The sequence below is a fragment of the Lepisma saccharinum genome, chromosome 8 (assembly GCF_977018435.1).
Source record: "Lepisma saccharinum chromosome 8, izLepSacc3.1, whole genome shotgun sequence".
NCBI classification, from domain to species: Eukaryota; Metazoa; Arthropoda; class Insecta; order Zygentoma; family Lepismatidae; genus Lepisma; species Lepisma saccharinum.
Genome location: NC_139236.1, coordinates 60,863,546 through 60,886,279, shown reverse-complemented (window position 1 = coordinate 60,886,279; position 22,734 = coordinate 60,863,546). Strand labels below are relative to the sequence as shown.

The following is a 22,734-nucleotide window of genomic DNA, read 5'->3' as shown; positions in this document are numbered from 1 at the left end:
TGTAAAAAGGATATCGGTAGCCATGTTCCATCCCAGTCCATGTATGGAGAAGCTGCTATGGAATATGAACTCACCTTCGTGGATTGTTTGAATTGTATATCCTTAGCAGAGTACATAATTTTGTTTGCTAGTGGGAGGCATGGGAGTAACTTGCTAAGGGTCTGGATACCCCTGACTTAAGGCCGAATCACATGGAACTGGATATCCAGTTAGTTGGCGCTGAACTGGCTACCTGCCTGGATGTGATGGTTGCCTGGCTGGCTGCTTGACTGGTTTGGAGGAATAGGACATGTTCTAATTGCTACTGGCTTTTCTTCACTGGATTATGTGGAAAAGTCAATCAGAGCAAAGTTTGGGCATGTGAAGATAATCTGTGTGTTTACAAAGGGAGTTTTTTGTCTGTGGTTTCCAAGTGTTGGCTGTTTTTGTTAGTTTCTCGATAAAAAAAAAGCAAGGAGATTACGTGTAGTGCATTCCTGTTCAGTTCATTAATATTTAGGTATTTATGCAAAGCGATGAGATGTGTAAGTGACAAATAAAATTAGCCGAAAATGAAAACCCTTATTATTACAAGTGTATTAAATTAAATGTTTGATTTTTTTAAAAAAAAATTGTGAATGAATCCTGCAATAAATATAGGGAAATAAAAAGTAGGCTTAATTCAGGAAATGCATGTTACTTCTCTCTTCATAAAATTTTGTCTTCTCGTTTAATATCTAAGAAACTAAAAGTTAAAATATACAAAACAGTAATTTTGCCTGTAGTATTATATGGATGTGAAACTTGGTCCCTTACATTGAAAGAGGAACATAAATTGAGAGTATTTGAAAATAAGATCCTTAGGAAAATATTTGGACCTAAAAGGGATGAGGAGACAGGTGAGTGGAGAAGGTTACATAATTTAGAACTACATAATTTGTATTCATGTCCAGATATTATTAGAATAATTAAATCAAGAAGACTTAGGTGGGCAGGCCATGTGGCACGAATGGGAGAGGAAAGAGGAGTTTACAGGATTCTTGTTGGGAAACCAGATGGTAAGAGACCTGTAGGAAGGCCAAGACGAAGATGGAGGGACAACGTTGAGATGGACCTAAGGGAAATCGGTAGGGATGGAAAAGAGTATATAGATCTTGCTCAAGATAGGGAAACATGGAAGGCCTGTGTTGCTGCAGCCATGAACCTTCAGGTTTAAGAAGGCTAGAGAGTTAGTTAGTTAGAATGAATCCTGCAAATCTCATGTATGAATATTGAATATGCATACCACGAGTTAATTATAAAGCTTGTTCAGTACGCATTGATTACTATATTTTTCCTAGCCAATCTCTAGTGCATACTTTTCTTTTTTAATTTTTAATAAAAGCCCAAAGCAGTAATTCTCCCACAACATTCTTCAAATTGCTCGTCCATCTTTACAGTACAGATTGTCTGCTCTGCGCAATGTCTTGTGGGAACAAAAGTCTATCGACAAGTACGTCGCAACAAGAATCGTGCGAGGCAAAAACTAGCAAATGCAGTGGCGGAGCGTGACCTTTACAACAGTGTAAGCCTATCATGATGAAGGTTATTTCCCGTTGTGCTTATTTTTGGGCTGACATGGTTAGTGATTTATCCACACACATCGACGCCCCCCCCCCATTTTTTCAGAACACTTCCCTGGAATTTTTCACCAAATTAAAAATTCTGGATAAATATCTGGGATTAGTGTTTTCTTTGCTAGGATGTGTACCTCCTACATTTCAACTGATAATTAAGTCAGTCTTATTCCTATCACAATGAGTAATGTAACGATAAAAAAAATATGCAAAGTTAGATAAAATGAATAATAATAATAATAAAGAAATGAAAACAGAAGGAAACAGAAAAGTGCAGAATACTTTTTACAACCGCATAACCAAGTATCAGCTTCGTACCCTGAATCACAAAATCAACGCACTTTATTTTTCGTTTCTGTTACTATACCTGCTAGAGAAGGAAGGGGTGGGCCTACCTACATCCACAAGTTTCTTCTTGGCAGCAAAACAAAATCCTTGCTGGATAACGGCGTCTGCACAAAGTTCTCCACCCCACCGCACAATCACACTCGTTTTATTCCATAATGCACTTCACTATCACACAACAGCACAGGGCCGACAGTCCACTTTGACTAGATAGAATTCGCAAAAGCAATACCTCGACAACAAGAACGGGGAAACAAAAAGAAACCAGATCCAAAATTGGTCACTGCTCAAAGCAGTGATCTTTCGGACTGTGAGGGGAATATCCCTTTTGGATATTAAAAAATTCCCTCTCTTGCCTTAAAATTCCCTGTATTTAGTAAAAAAAAAAATACAATATTAATTATAAAAGAAATGCTCACTAATTGTAGGGACATATCCAGAAATTTCTATCAAAGGACATGTAAGTGCTTTCTTAGGATACTGTAAAAGCAAATCTAGCAGCTAAAAGATCATAAACAGGCTTTTCGAATGCTGTTCGAAGAGTGTTTGAATCATGGACTACGTAATTAATAATATTTTGTTCACATTTGACATGGGATTTGTAAAATTGGTTCAATTTTAAGCTTTCATTAACATGTATTTATTTATTTATTTATTTTTACACACTTTTTAGCTCAATTATTACCAGCTGAGTTCATACATAAACGGAAAACAGAGATCTTAATATTTCTGATGTTTATGCTCTCCTGTAAGCTAAAAACAGAAACAAGAATTTAGCACATCAATGTGTATCTAGTTTTCCTGTATCCCGCTCATTTTTAGGTTTCTCCTTTTTCCCCTTCCTGTTAGATTTTTGCTTCAGAATTCCCTGTTCCTGGAAAAAACCTCCTTGAAGTACCGCCGGCTCAAAGTTCCTTTGCAGTCAACCATTCATACCCTACAACGCTGGAGCCCCTCCTTTTGCAGGACCTGTGTCTCGCTGGTGCATATTCAGTGAAGCCAACCGAAGCATAATGGTGCTAAATTTCGCACAAGTTTATAAAGTCGTTTGTAAGTTGGGGATATAAATAAAACAAGAGGGCCACTTTTCGTTGTGGTTGAATTTTCTCAAACTTTTCACGTATAACGTCGAACCCATGGTTGAACCATTCGAATTTATATTTATATTTTTGTTATAAATTAATATTAATAATATGAAAATCACAGAACAATTTAGTAGTATGTAGCATAATTTCGGAGTTTAAACGACACCATGGATGTCCAGAAGGGGCAAGGCAAGGAGACACTTCCTGAAAAATGAATGTCAACCATTTTCACACATACAATTTAATTTCAGTCACATCAGATTGTTAATTATTGTAAGGCCGTTGCAGAAAAATGTTAACTTCAAATTGAATTAGTATATTTTGAGACAGGAAATATACTTAGTTTACCCCAACCCCTGAAAAAAAAAATACTTTGCTTAATCCTCCCTGGTGGAAAGAAATACTGCGGACGTCCATGAACAACAATTTTTCTAAACATGGGGTTTGTAAACCTACGGTTTGGCCCACTCTTCTCCCTATATTCCTTGCTCTTCTCCATCCAGATACGGTAGGCACTGCTCCTTCGCAGTCAGAAATTTGTAAGGCAACATTCAGACGGCTTACAACTTTCCGCAAGCAAAAGGCGGGAGTTCCCATGTGTCCCCTGGTGCTGAAGTATTGCAATCTAACAAACAGGATCTCGAAGACTGGTATTGGGCCGAGTTGAACTTTTTACTAATTTTGCCATATAATTACATACATTTTACTAGAACTAATAAAGTGTAAGCCCGGCTTACACGGCTTACATGGACGCTCCGCGCCTGAGCAAATGGGTAGAAAGTCCAGCACCAACTAGGGTATTCCTACTGGAAATCCAGTTCCATGTGAGTCAGGCTTTATAGCCAGAGATTGACTGGGACTGCCAAGAGGGCAGTGGCAATATTCCTCAACAGTCTGCCAAATTGTGAGCAGTTGGGGAAGGGGGCAAAGGGTGTCAAATGTGTGGCACTGGGATTTTGCAGTGCGGCCCTGGTTATAGCCAACCAACCCCTGCTGGGAAATTTGCGCTGGACATTGGAAGTTCTCATTTCACCTGAGTTCTTAAAAACGAGGGATTTACCACTATAGCCTAGGTTGCCACGAGTCCAGGTGGGCTGTACAAAAATGAGATGTTGAAGGGGAAAAAGGCATCACCTATTCCTTAGTATTGTGTTATATATCAAAATAAAACAACTTGTCAGTCAAGTCCTTTAGTTGGGCCTCCCCGATGGCGCAGTGGTAGCGTCGTCGCCTTGTAGTCAAGGGGTCCCAGGTTCGATACCCGGTGGAGGCACATGGCACAGTGGTTCGGATCCCACTTTAAACCGTAGGTCCAGTCCCGATTAGCCTTACTGTGCATAAAGTAGACTTAAAACACCAACTCAAACCAAAACCAAAAACCAAAGTCCTTTAGTTGCTTATTTTGTGAAGCAAGGTAGAAGAAAGGAGTTCGTAGTGTTTAAATAACTTCTTACATCATACCCAGGGGCGGCGCCAGAAATTTTCGACCGGGTGGACAGAAGCTAGTTATTGATAAATTAGGGTGGGCAGTATAAATGTAAAACCATATATAGTATATATGTGTATGTAAGACGTATGTATCTCCCTCTCTCTACAACACCCGAATTCCTCTTACTTCTTTTCCCTTTCCTTTTCTTGTTTTCCTCTTTATCTTTTCTAATCTATTGTCGCATCTTGTTCCATTTCCTTTCGTTTTGTCTCTGATGGACACAATTATTTCAAGGAAGTGTTTACACATGCGCAGCTATACATTCTAATCACATTCTTTCGTGCATGTTAATACAGTGAAATAAATGTGAATTAGGTTTAAGCTTGTTTGCAAATACAAGGCACATACTTGATTTTATGTATTCGGCGACTATGACAGAAAGTGCGATGGTAGACCATCGTGAAGTTTCTCGTAATATAAATACATGTTCCTGAGCATAGTATTTTCATCGTATGAGTTTTTGACTGAACGAGTTTCTTACTCCTTGGGGGTCACTTTTCTTAGCTTACAAGGTTTGTACAACTGAGAAATCTATCTGAATGTTTGTAGCAGCGGCGATTGGGTGCCAACATTTGAGGGGCAAGGACAATATACTTATTCTTGGTAGAAAAGGCTTAGCATAAAGAGGCCATAGTGCGGGGGCAAAAAGTGGCAAAATGTGGCGGGGGAACTGCATCCCCCACTTCCCGGTCTTCCTAATCGCCGCCACTGAATGTTTGAATTAAATTAACGTCTTATTAGGAATGATTTAAAACACACACGGAGAACAAATTCTTTGTTCATTGTCCATGGAAGTATTCCTAGGCTAATGAAAGGTTATTTTGACAAAATATCACTCATAACAAACAAGTATGATTGAAAAATCTGTTCAGAATTGAAGAGATTATTAGCTAAGTTGCTATTCGTTTTCTGAACTGTCATGTTACTAATGCGGGAGAAGCAATACACGTATGGTCATATGGACATATTTTTTGAGGTAACAAAATGATTTAGGACACAGGGAATTCATCGAAGTTGATCACCGTGCCAGAAATAATTCATCTATTTTTCATAGATGACTTGGGTTGTATGGAGTGACCATTTCGAACACACTAGAATTTCAACCTCTACCCTGTGCAGCATACCCTGGAAACGTTATTCTTTCAGGGCAACGAGTCCCTGGCGCTTGGAACCACTGTCAAAGTAATAATTTATGAGTGTTTGTATTTTGAATGTCAGCATGTGTTTGTTTTCGCCTCTTCGTTACTTTCATCTAATTACCATTGAACCTTATCGTCGCCATTATCAAAATTAACAGAAAAATGGCTTTAAATAAAACAAATCAACCACAACTTACTCTTCAAAAAATGGAATTTCATTAGTCCATAGCTCTTAGAAAGTTGAGGTGGTAGTTTCAATTGCACAGCGTTTCATTAGTGGATCAAGGCAGCTAATTCCGTGAACAATGACGTTGTTTTCCGAAAGTCTCAAATATTTGTCTCAGGCAATCACCCTCTTAAAATGGACGCATCTTCGGTGGTGATAAAATGCCACGTTTGGTGCGAGTTCTTTCTGTATATTTTTCACCAATGGCATAACGCTGTCGCATTATAATGAAGAGGTCCTGTGTTCGACTTCCCCCTCCTCTGGTGGAAGCACAATACACACAGGTTCAGACTACACGTTAAACTGTAGGTTTAGTCCCGATTAGCCTATCTGAGCATAAAAGTGGGCTTAAAACGAAGACTAACAAAATCGTCTTCTGGATACTTCGTGACATAACTTTCTTTCTTTACTTCAACTGTATCAACAGATTCTGTTTAATGTGGCAAAATTTATGTGTGGGACGAGGATTTCTAAATAGGATAAGCCACTGATTAGTAATTGAATAATTCTGTAGCTTTTTCCATACATAACTTGTTTATTAAAATTTATTCACTTCAGTATTGTAGTGATTCCTTCTTATTAGTAGAATAAATATAAAGTTGATATTTCGCATACCATATTGATATTGGAAGACAACAGATATATAAAAATTGTAATGAAATAAAAAGGACACTTCTGGAATTTCAATGCAGAGCTAATTAAAACTATATTATACTCTCTAGCATACTTAAACCCGAAGGTTTGTGGCTGCAGCAACACAAGCCTTCCATCTGTCCCTATTCGGAGCAAGATCAATCCAATCTTTCCCATCCTTGCCGATTTCTTTTAGGTCCATCTCAACGTTATCCCTCCATCTTCGTCTTGGCCTTCCTAATGGTCTCTTACCATCAGGTTTCCCAACAAGAATCCTATAAACTCTTCTTTCCTCTACCATTCGTGTCACATGGCCAATTAAGCCTTCTTGATTAAATTATTCTAACAATAATAATAATAATTAAAAAGTTGAAATAATGTATTGTGTTACCGGAGGAAGTAACGCTAAGATGATGTTTTTATTTGTTTATTTGGAGATTATTTTAACCATACCCAGGCCGGGATTTATATACGTATGTGGAGGCCCGGAGCTGCAGCCCTCAAGTTCACCCTAAATTCTGATCTAATCTTGATCATACCCAGCATAATAATTTTGAGCCTCCTAAGCCTACTAACTGCTTTTAATGATGGAAGTATTCATTTGATCACAGTTTTTGTTTCAATAGCTCTAGTAATTAATTTCACTTTCTAATGACAAAATTGGCTTTTTATGGGTTGATAATATGTTAACATTTCTAGCATAGATAATATTCACATGTAAAATATACATGTTATGAACACCAGAATACACTTATTTAACGAATCATTCATATAGCTATCTCCAAGTATATGTAGGTACTTATTGAATTTGATTGGGTGGGCAATCGGGTGGGCACAGGAATTTTTGGGTGGGTGCTTGCCCACCCGTGCCCACCCCTGTCGCCGTCCCTGATCATACCCCTAGTTATCAGTAGGGTCAAGTGCCCATATTTCGGATAGGTTCCTAATTTCGGATACCAAGAAATTTTCACCTTACAACAGCAGCGCCGAAGTGCAGATAGTGCCAACTAACACGCTACTTCGTCCCCCAGTTTCACCCTTGTGCGTGACATTGAGCAATGTTTATTTAGTGTGTGGCTGATGTTTCTGATTTTTCCGAGTTTTAATGTAATATTTCACCATCCAAACGTAAGGCCTACAACTACAAGGTTAGTATTTATTCACTTCTGTCTAAATTTTATATAATCTTGAGAGATTCAGCAAACATTATTACGTAGTTTGTCACATTATTTCAGAGGGGAACGCACAGAATCGCCATATTGAATATGCGACTGGGTTTCCTAATTTTGGATGCTACACGGGTACCTAATTTCGACTATCCGAAATTAGGAAATACCCTATCCGACATTAGGCAATCTTTTTGTCAGACTAAAAATATGCGTACAATTCTTTGTTTCATAAAATATACAAAGTATTTCTTATAAATGTTAATATAACTTTCAGAAACATTAATAAATATATGTTCAATGTTGGAAGCGGCCCCGGCGCCCACCCAGCGTCGAATAACATGGATACCTAGGGGAAACCCTGGGGGGTAAAGGCGGTCAGGGGCGTGATGCTGATCACATCACCCCCACTCACGACCGAATCGAGAAAGTGTGGGGCGTTACCCCCACACCCCAGGCCCGTAGCTAGAATTGATCTCCAGGGGGGGCTCACGGGCTATCAGGGGGGCTCTGTAAACCAAGTCCAATTTTCCAAAGTTTAACAGTATTAAATGAAGGTAAATTACGTGTGGGGGTCATTAAGTTATATGAATTTTAGAAATATCATACAAATACTATTTTTTTTCTATATCTTTTAAAACATCGTTTTTTGAAGTGTTGACTGCTACTGACATCATCCCTCACTACACACCCCATGCTACTTTTGATGATACAGATATTTATATCACACGAAAAAAAATGCACAATATTCAATCAGCCTACAATGCATTCCACCCCCGGCGGAAGCAATGAAACCCCCTTGGTTTCCAAATCATGGGAGCTGTTGACCTTTGACGTAGATGCGGAGGGAATTTCCATGATGACATCAAAGTCACAGATTTCTGTCTAAACGGGGGGGTCGCAACAGGGGCAGCGAAGGTATAGATAAAGAAACTGCCCTATGAAAGAACCTTCTAGAGTCTAGAGGACAATCTTCAAAATACTTGCTGCTACTTATACTTCTTCTTATAAATAAGATGAACAAATGTATTAGCTGTTGTTCATGTTCTGTGAATTTATCCTTCACGAAAGTTGTGAGCAAAATAATATCTGCTGTCTACATTTTTACTCTTCACTGCAAACAAATTACAGAAAATAGTTTTGCCTAATATCCAGGGGGCTGAAGGCTGTGCCAGGGGGGCCTGCCTGGCTACGGGCCTGCCACACCCCCTATACGCCTTCATGGCGTGGTGCTATGCACAGGGAGCACTTTACTTTTTTACTCAATGTTTATCAACACATTTATGGCTTATTTTGTTTACATTTAGGTACTGAAAATCTAATTTGAAATTAATTATCCGAAATATGGGCACTTGACCCTACTGTATTTTAACTGGAGTGTAGGTTGAATAATTCTTAATCAGATATGTCTATTTTAAAGTTTTTAAGTGTTATTAATGCAGAGTATGGCAATTAGTGGAAGTGAAGGACCATAACAAACTGTTAATAATGATAATAATGTTGGCAGGGGCCCAAAACAAAGGATAGATAGCCTAAGGGCCATTTTTTTTTTTTTAAATCCCCATCTTAAAATGCGTAGATGACTGCGTAAACAACTTGTCCAAGTTCCGATTACATTTTCGCCGCAGATTGTGGGAAAATATGAAATTTTGCAGATTGTACAGTATTTTACCAGGTATTGTAAACTCAATTTCATGTAAACTATTCGTAATTTTGCTTCTCTGTATTCAGACTTGATGGCGATTTCCTCCAATATGATCCACTAGCCAATCCAGTGTTTCAAACCCATATTCGTGGGCAGACCATCTGATTAGGGGAAGGCGAATGCCTTGATGAAACTTCAGTAGGGGAAAGCAAACCTAATTCCATCTCGCTGTCTTATTGTATTGATGGATTCGAGGGACCTTCCGGGACGTCACACCTAAAGCCTCGCGTTCCATGTGGCTTTACAGGTAAAAATGTAATAAATAGAAGTGAGAAAAATAAATGGAAATGGCTATTTTGTGGATGATTAAACTACAACATTCTGTTTTAAGTTGTAGTTAAATGTTACAATTTCAATAAATACGTTAAATATTTAGAATTTTAAATAAAGCGGGCGGTAGTCGTCTGATTTTAGAAGCCACGCCGATATGGATAAAATAATTTATCGTATCGAATCTGTGATCGTTGTTCGTTTTAATAAAACTCGGGAGTGAACATTTAAGATTGAACCAGGCTACAATGCACACTGAACGTTGCCACATCGTGCGCGCTAGCAAGTGATTCTTAGCATCTGCTATACTGTGTCCCGGAAATCTGTGGAACAAGGCCACGCATAACGCCAGAGAAGGAACGACGTGGAGGGAAGCAGTACTAACAGCTGGTAGCTGCAGCCGCATTTTCCTCTTCATGCACTAATTTTCCCTCTCATTGCTCGAAACCTCTAGAATCACTACTTGCACAAAGACAGGGGCCAGGGATGGCTAAGCCCCCCCGGCACTGGCATCAGCCCCCTTGATATTAGGTGAAACTCTTTTGTATACTTTGTTTGCAGTGAAGAGTAGAAATGTAGACAGCTCAATTTTAAGGATAAGTCCACAGAACATCAATAGCGATTACATTTGCTCATCTTTTTTATGAGCTGAAGTCTAAGTAGCTGCAAGCATTGGCGGCGATTAGGGGGAAGGGGGAGAAGGAGGGCCGTCCCTCCCCTTTTCGCCACTTTTGCCCCGCATGATGCTAAACCTTATGTACAAAGGGAAATATACTCCCCACGGTTTTGGAACTCAATCGCCGCCACTGGCTGAAAGTATTTGGAAGATTATCTAGACTCTGTAAGTTCTATTATAAGGGAGCTTCCTTATCTGTACCTTAACAATCCCGTTTGCGATCTCCTGTTTAGACAGAAATCTGTGACTGTCATCATGCTAATTCCCTTCGCATCTGCATCAAAGGTCAACTGCTCCCAAGTTTTGGGAACGGTGGGAAGTTGCATTGCTTCGGCCGGGAATGGAATGTACTGTAGGCACTGTGATTAAATATTGTGCATTTGTTTTGTGTCATATAAATATCTGTAGGAAAGTAGTATGGAGCGTGTAAGGGATGATTTCAGCATAGATGTTTTAAAAGATGTAAAAAAAAAATGGTACTTGTATGATATTTATAATATTTTTATAACTTAATGACCCTCCCCCCACACACACACATAATTTACCTGCATTTAATACTGTTAATTTTTTTGAAAAATGGACTTGGTTTACAAAGCTGCCCTGATAACTCGTGAGCCCCCCCCCCCCCCTGGAGATCAATTCTAGCCACGAGCCTGTCGTTTGCTCCAGAAATTCCCAGGATAAAGCTCTGTTTGGCTCTCCGAGGCATTTGTTTCCAAAAGATAGAAACAATGAAGCAACTGAAAGAAACAAAAACTTTACATTAAAACACCTAATATTAATATCGTACACACAATCAGTAATTTATTATTATTTTTTAAAAAAATATATCTTGCTGGCATATGCCTGAAGATTTTTTTATCGATTGACGCCCCCCCTCCTCCCCCCACCCGTGCGCACGCCTGTATTTTCTTGCGTTTCAAGTTGACAAAGCGAAATTATTAATGTTCTGAAACTTTACTCCTCAATTTTAAATTTTCCGTTTGATTTTGTATTATAACGTTGGTTTACAATTCTGACATCATGTAGATATTTTTTTTTCCTCTGGGAAAGGAACCTGTTGTAAAGTTGGCTTCTCCCAGCTGCCACTCGAGAACTGTGGGAGAGCAGTGCTAACTGGAGGAAAGGTCACTTGAAGACTGCTTGAAAAGTCGGAAAGTGACAGCAGGCAGCGTTCAGATCAAGGCAATAAGCAACACAATTAGCTTGGAAACGAAACCTCAGTAACGTAGTTTAATTGAGTTGGTGTTTTTAAGTCCACTTTATGCACAGTAAGGCTAATCGGGACTGGACCTACAGTTTAAAGTGGGATCCGAACCACTTTGTGACTCCACCGGGACCCCTTAAGCCTGAGTAAGATAAAACTTTGCGAACTAAAGCAGGACGACACCTCATCGGTCGTCGCACATGCGGGAAGAACAGCAGTCCGAGCCGACACTAAAAGGTCGCTATTGAAAATATGGTCCAGTCCGAGCTTGTGTCGCTTGAGGATTTAATTCATTCGCTTGTCGCTTGGAAGCGAACCCTCAGTAATCAATTGAATCGTACGAACAGATAGGACAAGTTGCACGTATCACTTTTTCCTTGCGTGTCGCTCGGACTAGGCCGTTTTCTCAATACCGTGCATCGTGTCGCCTCACTTTGTTGCCCGCGCATGCGCCATGAATACTTCACCACAACGAGCAATATTTAAACTCTAGAAGAGAGCACAACCGACCCTTAAAACGTTATTGAACCTCTAATTTGTAGATATAATAAAGTTTGAATATATACAATGTTTCAAGATTTAAACACAGCGTTATTTTAGCTTTGTCCAGTTTGTTGGTGCAGTTACCGTTTGTAATTTGTTGGCATTTCTGGTATGTGCCAACAGAAGATGTTGTCTGAGCTCAAATATATTCTAGTGGTGATCTACCCTGATTAGAAGGGAAACAATTAAGACCCCTCTCGTTTCGAAATTTTATCCTTTGTTCATATCACTATATCCTAATGAACAACCTCTATTTCAAAAAAACGTTAGCCACAATTACAGATTTTGTAGTTGTGTGCTTGTGCGTATGTATGCGTGTGTTTCTGTACACACACACACACACACACACACACACACACATGCAGTTGTTACTTTGCCTTTAATTTTGCGTCATCATTCTCACTTTACCGAGTACATTACGGTGTTGCGATAACACAAATGGTCCCTTTAAGGACGAAGCATGTGGCAACAAGCCAAAGTCAGTTCTCATTGAGGCTTGTACCAGCGTACAGCCTCAACGGTGCATGCTACGTTGAAAATTCAAGCACATTATATTTGAAACCTCATATTTCCAACAACTTTCCCCTCTTTCCATTTTTCGCCATCTGCACTAATGACGCAGTTTGTCGTTTGGTGTCAGACTCTTGAAACACCCTGTATATATACAGATTATAAAAAATGAACTAATATTATTTCGTGGGCTTAGTCTGACACTACTTTTGATGCCACCGTTGACTTCTGAAACCTCTAAAACATAAGATTTGATCTCAAACATGATCACTTAGCTGAAAGGGTTATTTTTAGAATTTTCGCGGCCATATTGGCCGCCATATCTAATAATATTTCACAAAGTGAGTCTTTTTAATTTCTTTTTATCATAATACAGTTATAAACTGCAAATTAGGTGCAAATAAGATGTCATGAATAATAAATAACTGCAATGAACAGGAATAGAATCTTGGTCATGGCCGCCATTTTGAAGAAGCCATTACAGACACACGAGGGCTTAAAAACTTGGGGTCTGGGGCGTTTTAGGTTCGGGAATTAATGTAGTATCCGCCCCCAAAGGGCACGTTCTCTGCCGGAAGTGACATATTCTGCCATTTTTTCTTGCTTTCCAGCCGTACCACAAGCGACTATACAGTTTGAGGTCAGTGCATGTGATTTCTTCGTTTTCTTCTGGCAACATGCCTCTCCCGAGTTGCATAAATTTTTACAACATGATTTACATGTAGTAATGTCTCTTCTTACGTTTTCTTCTTGTGATCTTCTTGTGAGTAATAAACTGATTAGTGCAATTATATCGGTATCATCCAGTGGCGTAGCGCAGTTCTCTGGGGCTCCCCTGCAAGTAAAATATTGGGGCCCCCTTACTGAGACAAAAAAAATTATGATGCCGGAGTGGGACGGGCGTACAATTGTTAGCTAGTCCCCCTTACCGCCGCCCTCCCTTAAGTTGTACAAGAAATTAACTTTTACCCCAAATACTCTCTCTTTTGTTATCGACTTATATATCAGTGCATTACCTCCTTGAAACTAAATCAGGATGGTCTGAATCTCTGATAAATAACTGGAAGAAGAATCTGGAAATCTTTTCTCGTATTTAAACGCAGCGGCACTGCCAGGAATCTTTTTTGAAGGAGGGGAAAGCTTTCCACTGCCAAATATTTTGTTCGTGATCATTTGTGTTTCTTGCTTGAAACATTTTAAAATGAGGTTACATATAATACACAGATATTTAAAACATACTGTTTTGGGGGAATTGTTAAGAAATAGTAAGCACTCATTTCATGGACTTTGAGGTGGTTGTGCCTTCAGCCCCTAAGCCATCCCTCGCTGCGCCAGTCCAAGATTCAACGTAAGAGACGCTCACATTAGACTTCTAATACTAATAGTGACCAATATACTCAAGCAAACTTATCACTGCAGTTATGGGGGTTGAACCGGACCTCTCTCTTTCCTGTGGTGACCTAACATTACACAAAGTAAGTCAATTGCTATCTGGTACGAAAATATGGTCGCGGTCTCCGGTCTTGAGAGATAAAGCTGCGATAGGACTCTATTCACTGGGAATATGCCGCTTGGAAGAACTGACCCCCCCCTCCAAAAAAGGTTCGACCTTAATATCATTATTCATAATTTTAACGCTGCCACTTCCTTTCGATAGACAATTGATCATATATTTCTTAAATACTTTTTAATGAAACAATAACCGTTTTATTGATAGATCATCGGTGCTCGAATTTGCATAAGCATCCTCCTCCACATACTGCATTGTCTTCAAGTTGATCCATGCAAGGATCCTTCCTTCTAGTATCCCCAAACTCTGAACAAGGAAATTCGCAGACAGGAAATTTCACTTCGAACAATGCACATCACAAAATCGTAACACATCGGAAAAGAAAATCTGGTTCGACAGAAATGTCAACATAATTTCAATATGTAAGAAAATGAACTTTACAAAATTACACAAAATAATGGTCACATTTAACTCATACGCTGTATACCCTGCGTGGCAGAGGAAGGGATAATGGTCCTCAGGTCAGGGCAAGGTGGTAATTGCCCCTGGGCCCCACCTCCTACTGGGTTTTTGGACCCCTTTGAAGTAAAACGTAACGAGTGTAGACAATGTGGGAAATTCATTTCAACTCTTATTTCAATATGAAAAGGTTTGAGGGCCCCCTTCAAAATATTTAATGTGAAGTTAAATTTTAAATATCACGTGTAACACTAATATTAGCGCTAAAAGGTCATGAATTACCAAGTTTGATGTTTATTGTGCAGCAATAAGGAATCAACTGTTGAGCAACTGAATCTTTCAACAGGATTCATAACTGTTGACAATTGACATACAACACTACGTTTACGACAAACTGCGTAGCTATAACGGTATGAGATGAGGGTCATTTTCCTATCGATTGCTATCTGCGGAGCAAGTAAGTTAATTCTGCATTTCGGAGGGAATTCATATGACAAGTTACCCGGACCCCTCTGGATGAGAAAGTACTCCACTGCTTATTATAGCAGACGTCCTTACATGATGTTACTGGGAACCAGATTTCTGTTTCGCAAATCGATCTTTTTTCGTTTTTTGTTTTTGTAAGCGACACTAACTGAAATTTCTGCTATTATATAACATTTCAGGAGCACTTTACGGGGCCCCTCTCGCATTGCGGGGATTGCGGGGGCCGCAGCTACGCCACTGGTATCATCACCCGATGACGGCATCATGCGAACTGAGCAGAGAAATTAGTGACGCTTCGCTTGGGTGTGAAATCTCCCTTATATCGTGTCGCCTCGGTCTGTCGGTATGCTTACAGACGTGAAGGAGCTCGCTCACGTCGCTTGCAACTTCGGTACGAACTGTCCATGTCGCTTCGGTCTGAAAGCTACCTACTCGCCGAACTTCCATCGGGTGAAATACCTTGATAGCTTCAGAATCATTTTTCCTCCGTAAGTGGCGCTGATGGTACGTGTTACCGCCTCTCCACATTATTCTAACTCGTTTATCAGCGCTCTGCTTGCGCATGGCTTGTTGCGAAACCGGTACAAGGGTACAAGGAAAACTTAACGTAAATCTCAATCTGTGAAGGAAACGTGCGTTATGGGTTGGAGTTCATTGTGCTGTGTGTTTTGTTTCATAATTCTAAGTATCGAACATGTAGCTGCGAGCAGTTCAGGTAAAGATTTTAATTATCAATTCCAGTTATTTGTAATTTTTACAGCACTTTAAATATTTCCCCTATGCGAAAACATATTAAATGATGTGTGGTATATAACGATGCATTCATTTACTTACGTCGTAAGATACAGGGAATTATAGCATTTTATTTGTACGTTATTTTGTCCCAGTATCTTCAATGGGCATGCAGCAAAATGTAATATGCACTGTCAGTAGCGGCGATCGCCAAAACTGGGGGGGGGGGGGGCAAGGAGTTTACTTTTTCTTGGTAGACCAGTCTTGGCATTGAGAAGCCATAGTGCGGGTGCAAATAGTAGGGGGCAGTGTCCCCCTAATTGCCGCCACTGTGTACTGTACAAACGGGCTATTTCAGTTTCTTTGACACATGTCAGTAGACCCAAATAGAGAATTGACAAACACCAATTGGAGCTCGGTGGAGCTCGCCTTAATGGATTTCTCTCGTAAGGCATGAGCTCCATTTTCTGGCAGTGTTGCCAGCCCCTTACTTGAAAAAATCACCAAGGTTTTTTTTGGGTCTAACCTAGCCTAAAGCAAGGAGCTGGCAACCTTTTTCTCGCAGTGTTGTCAACACCTTACTCGAAAAAATCACCAAGGTTTTTGGTCTAACCTAACCTAAAGCAAGGAGCTGGCAATTTTTTTCTCGCAGTGTTGCCAACACTACACCCGAAAGTAAAGCTTGGTGGGGCTTGCTTTAATGGTTTGCTCTTGTAAGGCATAAACCCCCCCCCCTATTTTCGGATACAGTATTACCAACATCTTACTCGAAAAAAATCACCAAGGTTTTTGGTCTAACCTAACCTAAAGCAAGAAGCTGGCAACCTTACTTAAGACTTGCCTTACAGTGCATAAAGCAAGGTTGCCAACCTACTGGTACTTTTGCCATAGCTTTTTACAAAAAAAAAAAGAGAGAGGAGAGAGAGAGAGAGAGAGAGAGAGAGAGAGAGAGAGAGAGAGAGAGAGAGAGAGGGAAGAGTTAAACAACCGACAGCTGCCAACACCCACCCTAACCTAACCTAACCTAACCCAACCTAACCTAACCTACTCTAACCTAACCTAACCTAACCTAACCTACTCTAACCTAACCTACTCTAACCTAACCTACTCTAACCTAACCTACTCTAACCTAACCTAACCTAACCTAACCTAACCTACTCTAACCTAACCTAACCTAACCTAACCTAACCTACTCTAACCTAACCTACTCTAACCTAACCTACTCTAACCTAACCTAACCTAACCTAACCTAACCTAACCTAAAGCAAGGAGCTGGCAACCTTGCTTAAGACTTGCCTTACAGTGCATAAAGCAATTTGCCAACCTACTGGTATTTTTGCCATAATCTTTTACAAAAAAGAGAGAGGAGAGAGAGAGAGGGAAGAGTTAAACAACCGACAGCCTACCTACAGCTTTTTTTTTTGTCTAACCTAGCCTAAAGCAAGGAGCTGGCAATCTGGCTTGAGGCTTGCCTTACAGTGCATAAAGCAATTTTTGCCAACCTACACACACTAAACAAGGAGAGCCGGCAACAAATATGTACTGCCGTAAAAGAGAGAGAGATGGGTGGATGGTAATATAGTATGTGTGTGCGTGTGCGCGTATAATATGTAGCATTATTAACTAGTGTGTGTTGGCAATTTACTTACAACTAAAAAAAAATAGAGATGCCAACTTTGCTGTAAGATGAAGAGAGAGAGAGAGATTTATGGCTGGCAACGGTGGTGGGCGATGTCCTCCCTCTTCTGTGCAATATGATATTATGATGTTACTGTAGTTTTTGACGGGGATTACGAGTTAACTAAAAAAAAAAACCTGCAACTAGAGAGAGTTGCCAACACACATACGCTATTGTAAGAGAGATGGATGACTGGGAGGGGCAGCATTTCTGGCTATTCACAGTGGCGGATGTACTTCCTGTTGTTTTAAAAGCTAACAATAATGATGGAATTTCATGCTGACAGAGCGGATTTCTACTAGTCCACGTTGTTAACCTACATATTACTCCTCGACTAATAAAACTAGAAGCTTGAGGGCATTAACATTAGACCGTCACAGACTTTCACATTACCCATCACTGATGCCGCCAGAACCAAGTTTCCTGCTTCTATTCATAAAACAAAAAAAAAAAAAAAAAGACGGGGAGAAAAGAAACATGTACACACTTCCGTCACTATTTTATAACAACTAGGGGAAGTGGGGCGGGAGGCGGACATGTAACGGGAGATCACACAAGCGAGCTTCCTCTACATATTTGAGGAAAACAACGCCACCCATATATAAATAAACCCCTCTAACTAACACTAATTAGAATTAGCCTACAAAATTTTTCTCGTAAGGCATTTTTTTTTGTAAACACTCTACCACCAACAGATCACATATAAATAAACATACCCCGAAAAAAAGGAAAAAAATGCGCTCCATGAAAAGTTGCCCTGTGTGCAAGAGAACCATGTCAAGCCAACATTTTGCAAGACATTGTCGCACCTGCGTGCCAGGCAAGCATTTGGCTGCCACCGAACCATGTCCCAGGTGCGACAAACATATTACTATTGGTCATCTGAAAAGGCATATCACAACATGCAAAGTCGTCGTCGGAGCACCTGTTCTACAACCGTCGACCAGCTCGACCAAGAGGAAAGCGGTAGCCGACTCGCCACCACCCGCCAAACGCGTCAAGCCTGCGATGAAAGCAGACCGGTCTGCTTTCGGAGGAATATTAGAAGATTATGTCCTATTGTCGGACGGCTCTTGCGATGTTCGTAGCTTTTTAGAGGAGAAGCGAGCAGAGATAGTTTCTATTCTTAGTAATGCACTGGCTACGCACTCCTCCACTAAATTCTACGGTACGCTATGTTGCACATACAAGAAGCCGACCGATGAAAGATACACTTTCTTTCATGCAACAAAAGCAAAAACGCTGCATCTGGCGGATGGTGACAGCATTGGGGAAATTTACGACAAGTTTACCGAAGAGCTGCTTGTTAAACAGGAGGAGCACGAGGCCACAGGCTCGGGCGGTTCGCTGTGTGGAGAACCCCATAAATTGTGTGTTACTTTTAGTCAGTTTGCACCAATGTCCGGGTCTAGTTACGTCCCTCTACCACCAGATGTTGCAGCAAAGAAGGCTGTTCTGAATATTCAGAACAGGGATAACAAGTGCTTCGTCTGGTCGGTGCTAGCAGCGTTGCACCCCGTCGACTGGAAAAATCAACCGCGTCGCGTTGGCCACTACGAGCAGTACGAGTCGGAGTTGGAGGATGCAATGGTGGGAATCGACTACCCGGTGGCGCTTTCGGATGTTGGCAAGTTTGAGGCACGTGCTCGCAACTTACAATTAGCCATAAACGTTTACGGTCTCACCGAGAACAAAAATGAGGTCCACCCCATCCGGGTGAGCAACGTGAGCAACAACAACGAGGTACGAGAAATCAACCTCCTGCTCATGAAGAATGAGACACAACACCACTACACCCTCATTCGCTCGCTCTCCCGGTTGATGTCGAGTCAAAAAAGCAAGCATCATGGTAGCATAGAAGTTTGTCGAAGGTGTCTGATCACTTTTGACAACCAACAACAAAAACACCAGAGCTTACAAGGAGAAAACATCGCTGCCGAGAAGCTCGCTCGCCACATGCTATACTGCAGTACCAACAAACCTGCACGAACTATTCTACCCAATCCTGATGCGACAGAAAAATTTAGCATGCATAGCGCCATGGCAAAGCATCCTGCCATCATTGTAGCAGACTTCGAAGCCTTCCTCGAACCCCTCTCCACCTGCTATCCCGATCCCGAAGTTTCTTCCACCACCCCTTACCAACTCCACGAGGCCTCGAGTTACGCCTACGTTGTGGTGTGGCGAGACCGACGTGTTGCCCCCGAGCCGTATGTCTATCGCGGTCCCGACCCGGTCAAGCACTTCTTGCAGAGGATGGTAGAGGAGGCCCAAAAAATAGGAAAAGTGTTGCTGTCCCCCAAGCGCATGCGACGACTTTCTCCTAAGAATAAGCGTAGGCACGAGGAGGCAACCAACTGCCCTGTTTGCAACTTGGTCTTCTCCGACGATAACAGTAAAGTGCACCACCACGACCATTATGGTACTGGTAGCTACATCGGTCCGTGGTGCAACACGTGCAACTTAAAAGCTAGGGACCCGCGCTTTATTCCCATCTTCTTTCACAACGGCTCGGGATACGATTTTCATCACTTGGTACCCCATCTCGGCTACGATGATAGTCGTATCAGGGTCTTAGCACAGAACGAGGAGCGCTACATTAGCGTGAGTAAGTGGGTGTCTATCCCCGAATTGGAAGCAACTATCGAGCTTCGGTTTCTTGACTCGCTGCGTTTCCTCCATGCAAGCCTTGATGCTCTTGCAGGCAAGCTTAGGGACGAGCAGCTGACTATCACTGCAGCTAGTTTTCCAAACTTGGATGTTGGGCTCATCAGACGTAAGGGGGTCTACCCCTACGAGTACGTAACGGACCCCGACAAGTTCAAGGAAACATCGCTCCCTCCACAGGATAAATTCTACAGTCAGCTGAGAGGCTCTAACATAACAGATGAGGAATACCAGCACGCCCAGTCCATGTGGAAAGAGTTAGGTTGTCGAAATTTTGGGGATTATCACGACGCATATTTAAAGCTTGACGTGACGCTCCTCGCGGACGTTTTGCAGGCGTTTCGCGCGACAGCAATAAACATCTACCACCTAGACTCTGCCTACTTCTACAGCCTCCCCGGACTGGCATGGTCGGCCATGCTGCTCACGACCAGGATTAAACTCCAGCTTCTTAATGATGTGGAAAAGTTACTTTTTTTGGAACGAGGCATCCGAGGCGGTATGGTCCAGGTGACGCAACGCTATGCACGTGCTAACAATCAATACATGGCCACCGGTTACGATCCCTCTAAAACAACAAGCTACATCCTCCACACAGATGTAAACAACCTGTATGGATTTTCCATGATGCAGAAACTTCCGTACAAGGGATTCGAGTGGGTTAATCCTTCGGATTTCGACATGAAAAATTTCGAAGATTGTACATACGGATATTTTGCCGAGGTGGACATCAAATTCTCTGAGAACCTCCATGATGTATTCAGCGAGTTACCACCTGCTCCAGAATTTAAGCGTTTACCTAACTCGAATCAACCCAAGCTTATCATGGATGTTGAGCCCAAAGAGAGGTATGTGCTACATTACCTGAATCTTGCTTGGTTGATGAGGCAAGGTGTTACAATTGGTAAAATTCATCGCATCCTCAGGTTCGAGCACAGTAACTGGTTAGTACCCTACATCAAAGCCAATACCGAACACCGCATCGCTGCAACCTCGGAGCTTGACAAAAACTTCTTCAAGCTGATGAACAATGCTGTGTTCGGTAAAACGATGGAGAACGTGAGAAATCGCGTGGACGTTAGGCTGGTTACCAATGCGAAGCGATGTCGTAAGCTGGTTGCAAGCCCGTTGTTTAAATCAAGGACTATTTATAATGAGCAGTTGGCTCTGGTCCACATGGATAAACCTGTGGTGCACCTAAACAAGCCAATCTATGTTGGTGCTACTATTCTGGACTTGAGCAAGTTGCATATGTTTGAGACACATTATGGTACAATGTGCAAACATTATGATCGTGGCATTTCTCTTTTATATACAGATACGGACAGCTTGGTCTACCATGTTCGCACAGTTGATGCATATAAGGATATAGCGTCGATTCCACCTTTCATCGAGCTTTTCGACACATCGGGCTATCCCCAGCCGAACCAGTACGGCATCCTGCCCCGAAACAAAAAAGTGCCCGGTAAACTCAAGGACGAGAAGGACGGGGATGTTATTCTTGAGTTTGCTGGACTTCGGGCCAAAGCCTATGCAATTCGGGCCGAGGGGTCTGTCACCAAGAAGGCCAAGGGTGTAGGTAGGCAGGTTGTACAAAAGCATCTCGCATTCGAGGATTATGTTGAATGCCTGAAAACTCGCTCACCTGTTCTACGAAAAGAGTATCGAATCCAGAGCGTCAACCATAAATTGACAACCAACATTGTCAGGAAGATTGCTTTGGATGCGCACGATGATAAGAGGTGCATCCTGAAGTGCGGAATTCACACACTACCGTGGGGGCACTATCGCTTAGCAGAAAGCAAAACCTGCAACATATGCCCATCTTCAACAGAAAATTCATAAAAACAAAACAAAACAAAAAAAATCATTTTGTTACTCAGTAAAAAAAAAAAACACTTTGACTGTCATTACAAAATAAAACTTTGACCGTATCCTTAAATAACCAGCATGCCTATGAACGTGTTCGGTTTCAAAAAACAGATCATCATGGAAACTGCACCGTCCATACCAGATCATGAAGTCTTACCTTCCGTGTTACCTAAACTCAACGGTCTGTTGATCATTCACCTCAACAGCATTTGGACGAAATTGGATGAAGACGTCGGCAAAACTTTTTACATTTTCAACAACAATTTACATTTTTACGAAATTCCGATCGACGGGAAACTTCAAATCACCGTGAATCCGGAAAACGCAGGCGAAATCAAAATATCTACCGGCAAGAATATTTTTCGAATCAAGCACGACAAGATGCTTTCTAACATTACGTACGATGTTTCTGCAGGAGATTACCTGTACGTGGAACTTCTCGGAGATTACGACAAACTCATTCCTCTTTTTGTAGAATTACGAATCGTCTATCCTATTATAAATAACCGTTAACCAAAAATGCCTAACGACATTTTCGGCAACACCAAGCGTGTGGACCACGCAGAAGAGATTCTCATGTTGGACATTCGAGTTAAGAAGTTGAGGACCGATTTGATCGCTTTGCAGGAAACCTTAAACAAAAGTTTAGAGTCGGAAATCGCTACGCTCCAAACGCAATGTCTCGACCCCATTCTGAAAATCGATTCCGAACTGAAAACGCTGATAAAAAATTATGTCGAC

The 22,734-nt window shown here is 41.3% G+C and overlaps 1 protein-coding gene across 1 annotated transcript in view; it reads left to right on the top strand.

Annotated features, from left to right (window-relative positions):
* Positions 1–15,631: 15,631 nt before the first annotated feature.
* The window catches only part of LOC145991501 (disintegrin and metalloproteinase domain-containing protein 12-like), a 66,212-nt gene continuing 59,109 nt past the window's right edge, over positions 15,632–22,734 (top strand). Inside the window, exon 1 of the mRNA XM_083127519.1 lies at positions 15,632–15,759. Coding sequence (XP_082983645.1) covers positions 15,684–15,759 — 76 coding nt within the window. The 5' untranslated portion in view covers positions 15,632–15,683. The remainder of the gene's footprint in view (positions 15,760–22,734) is intronic.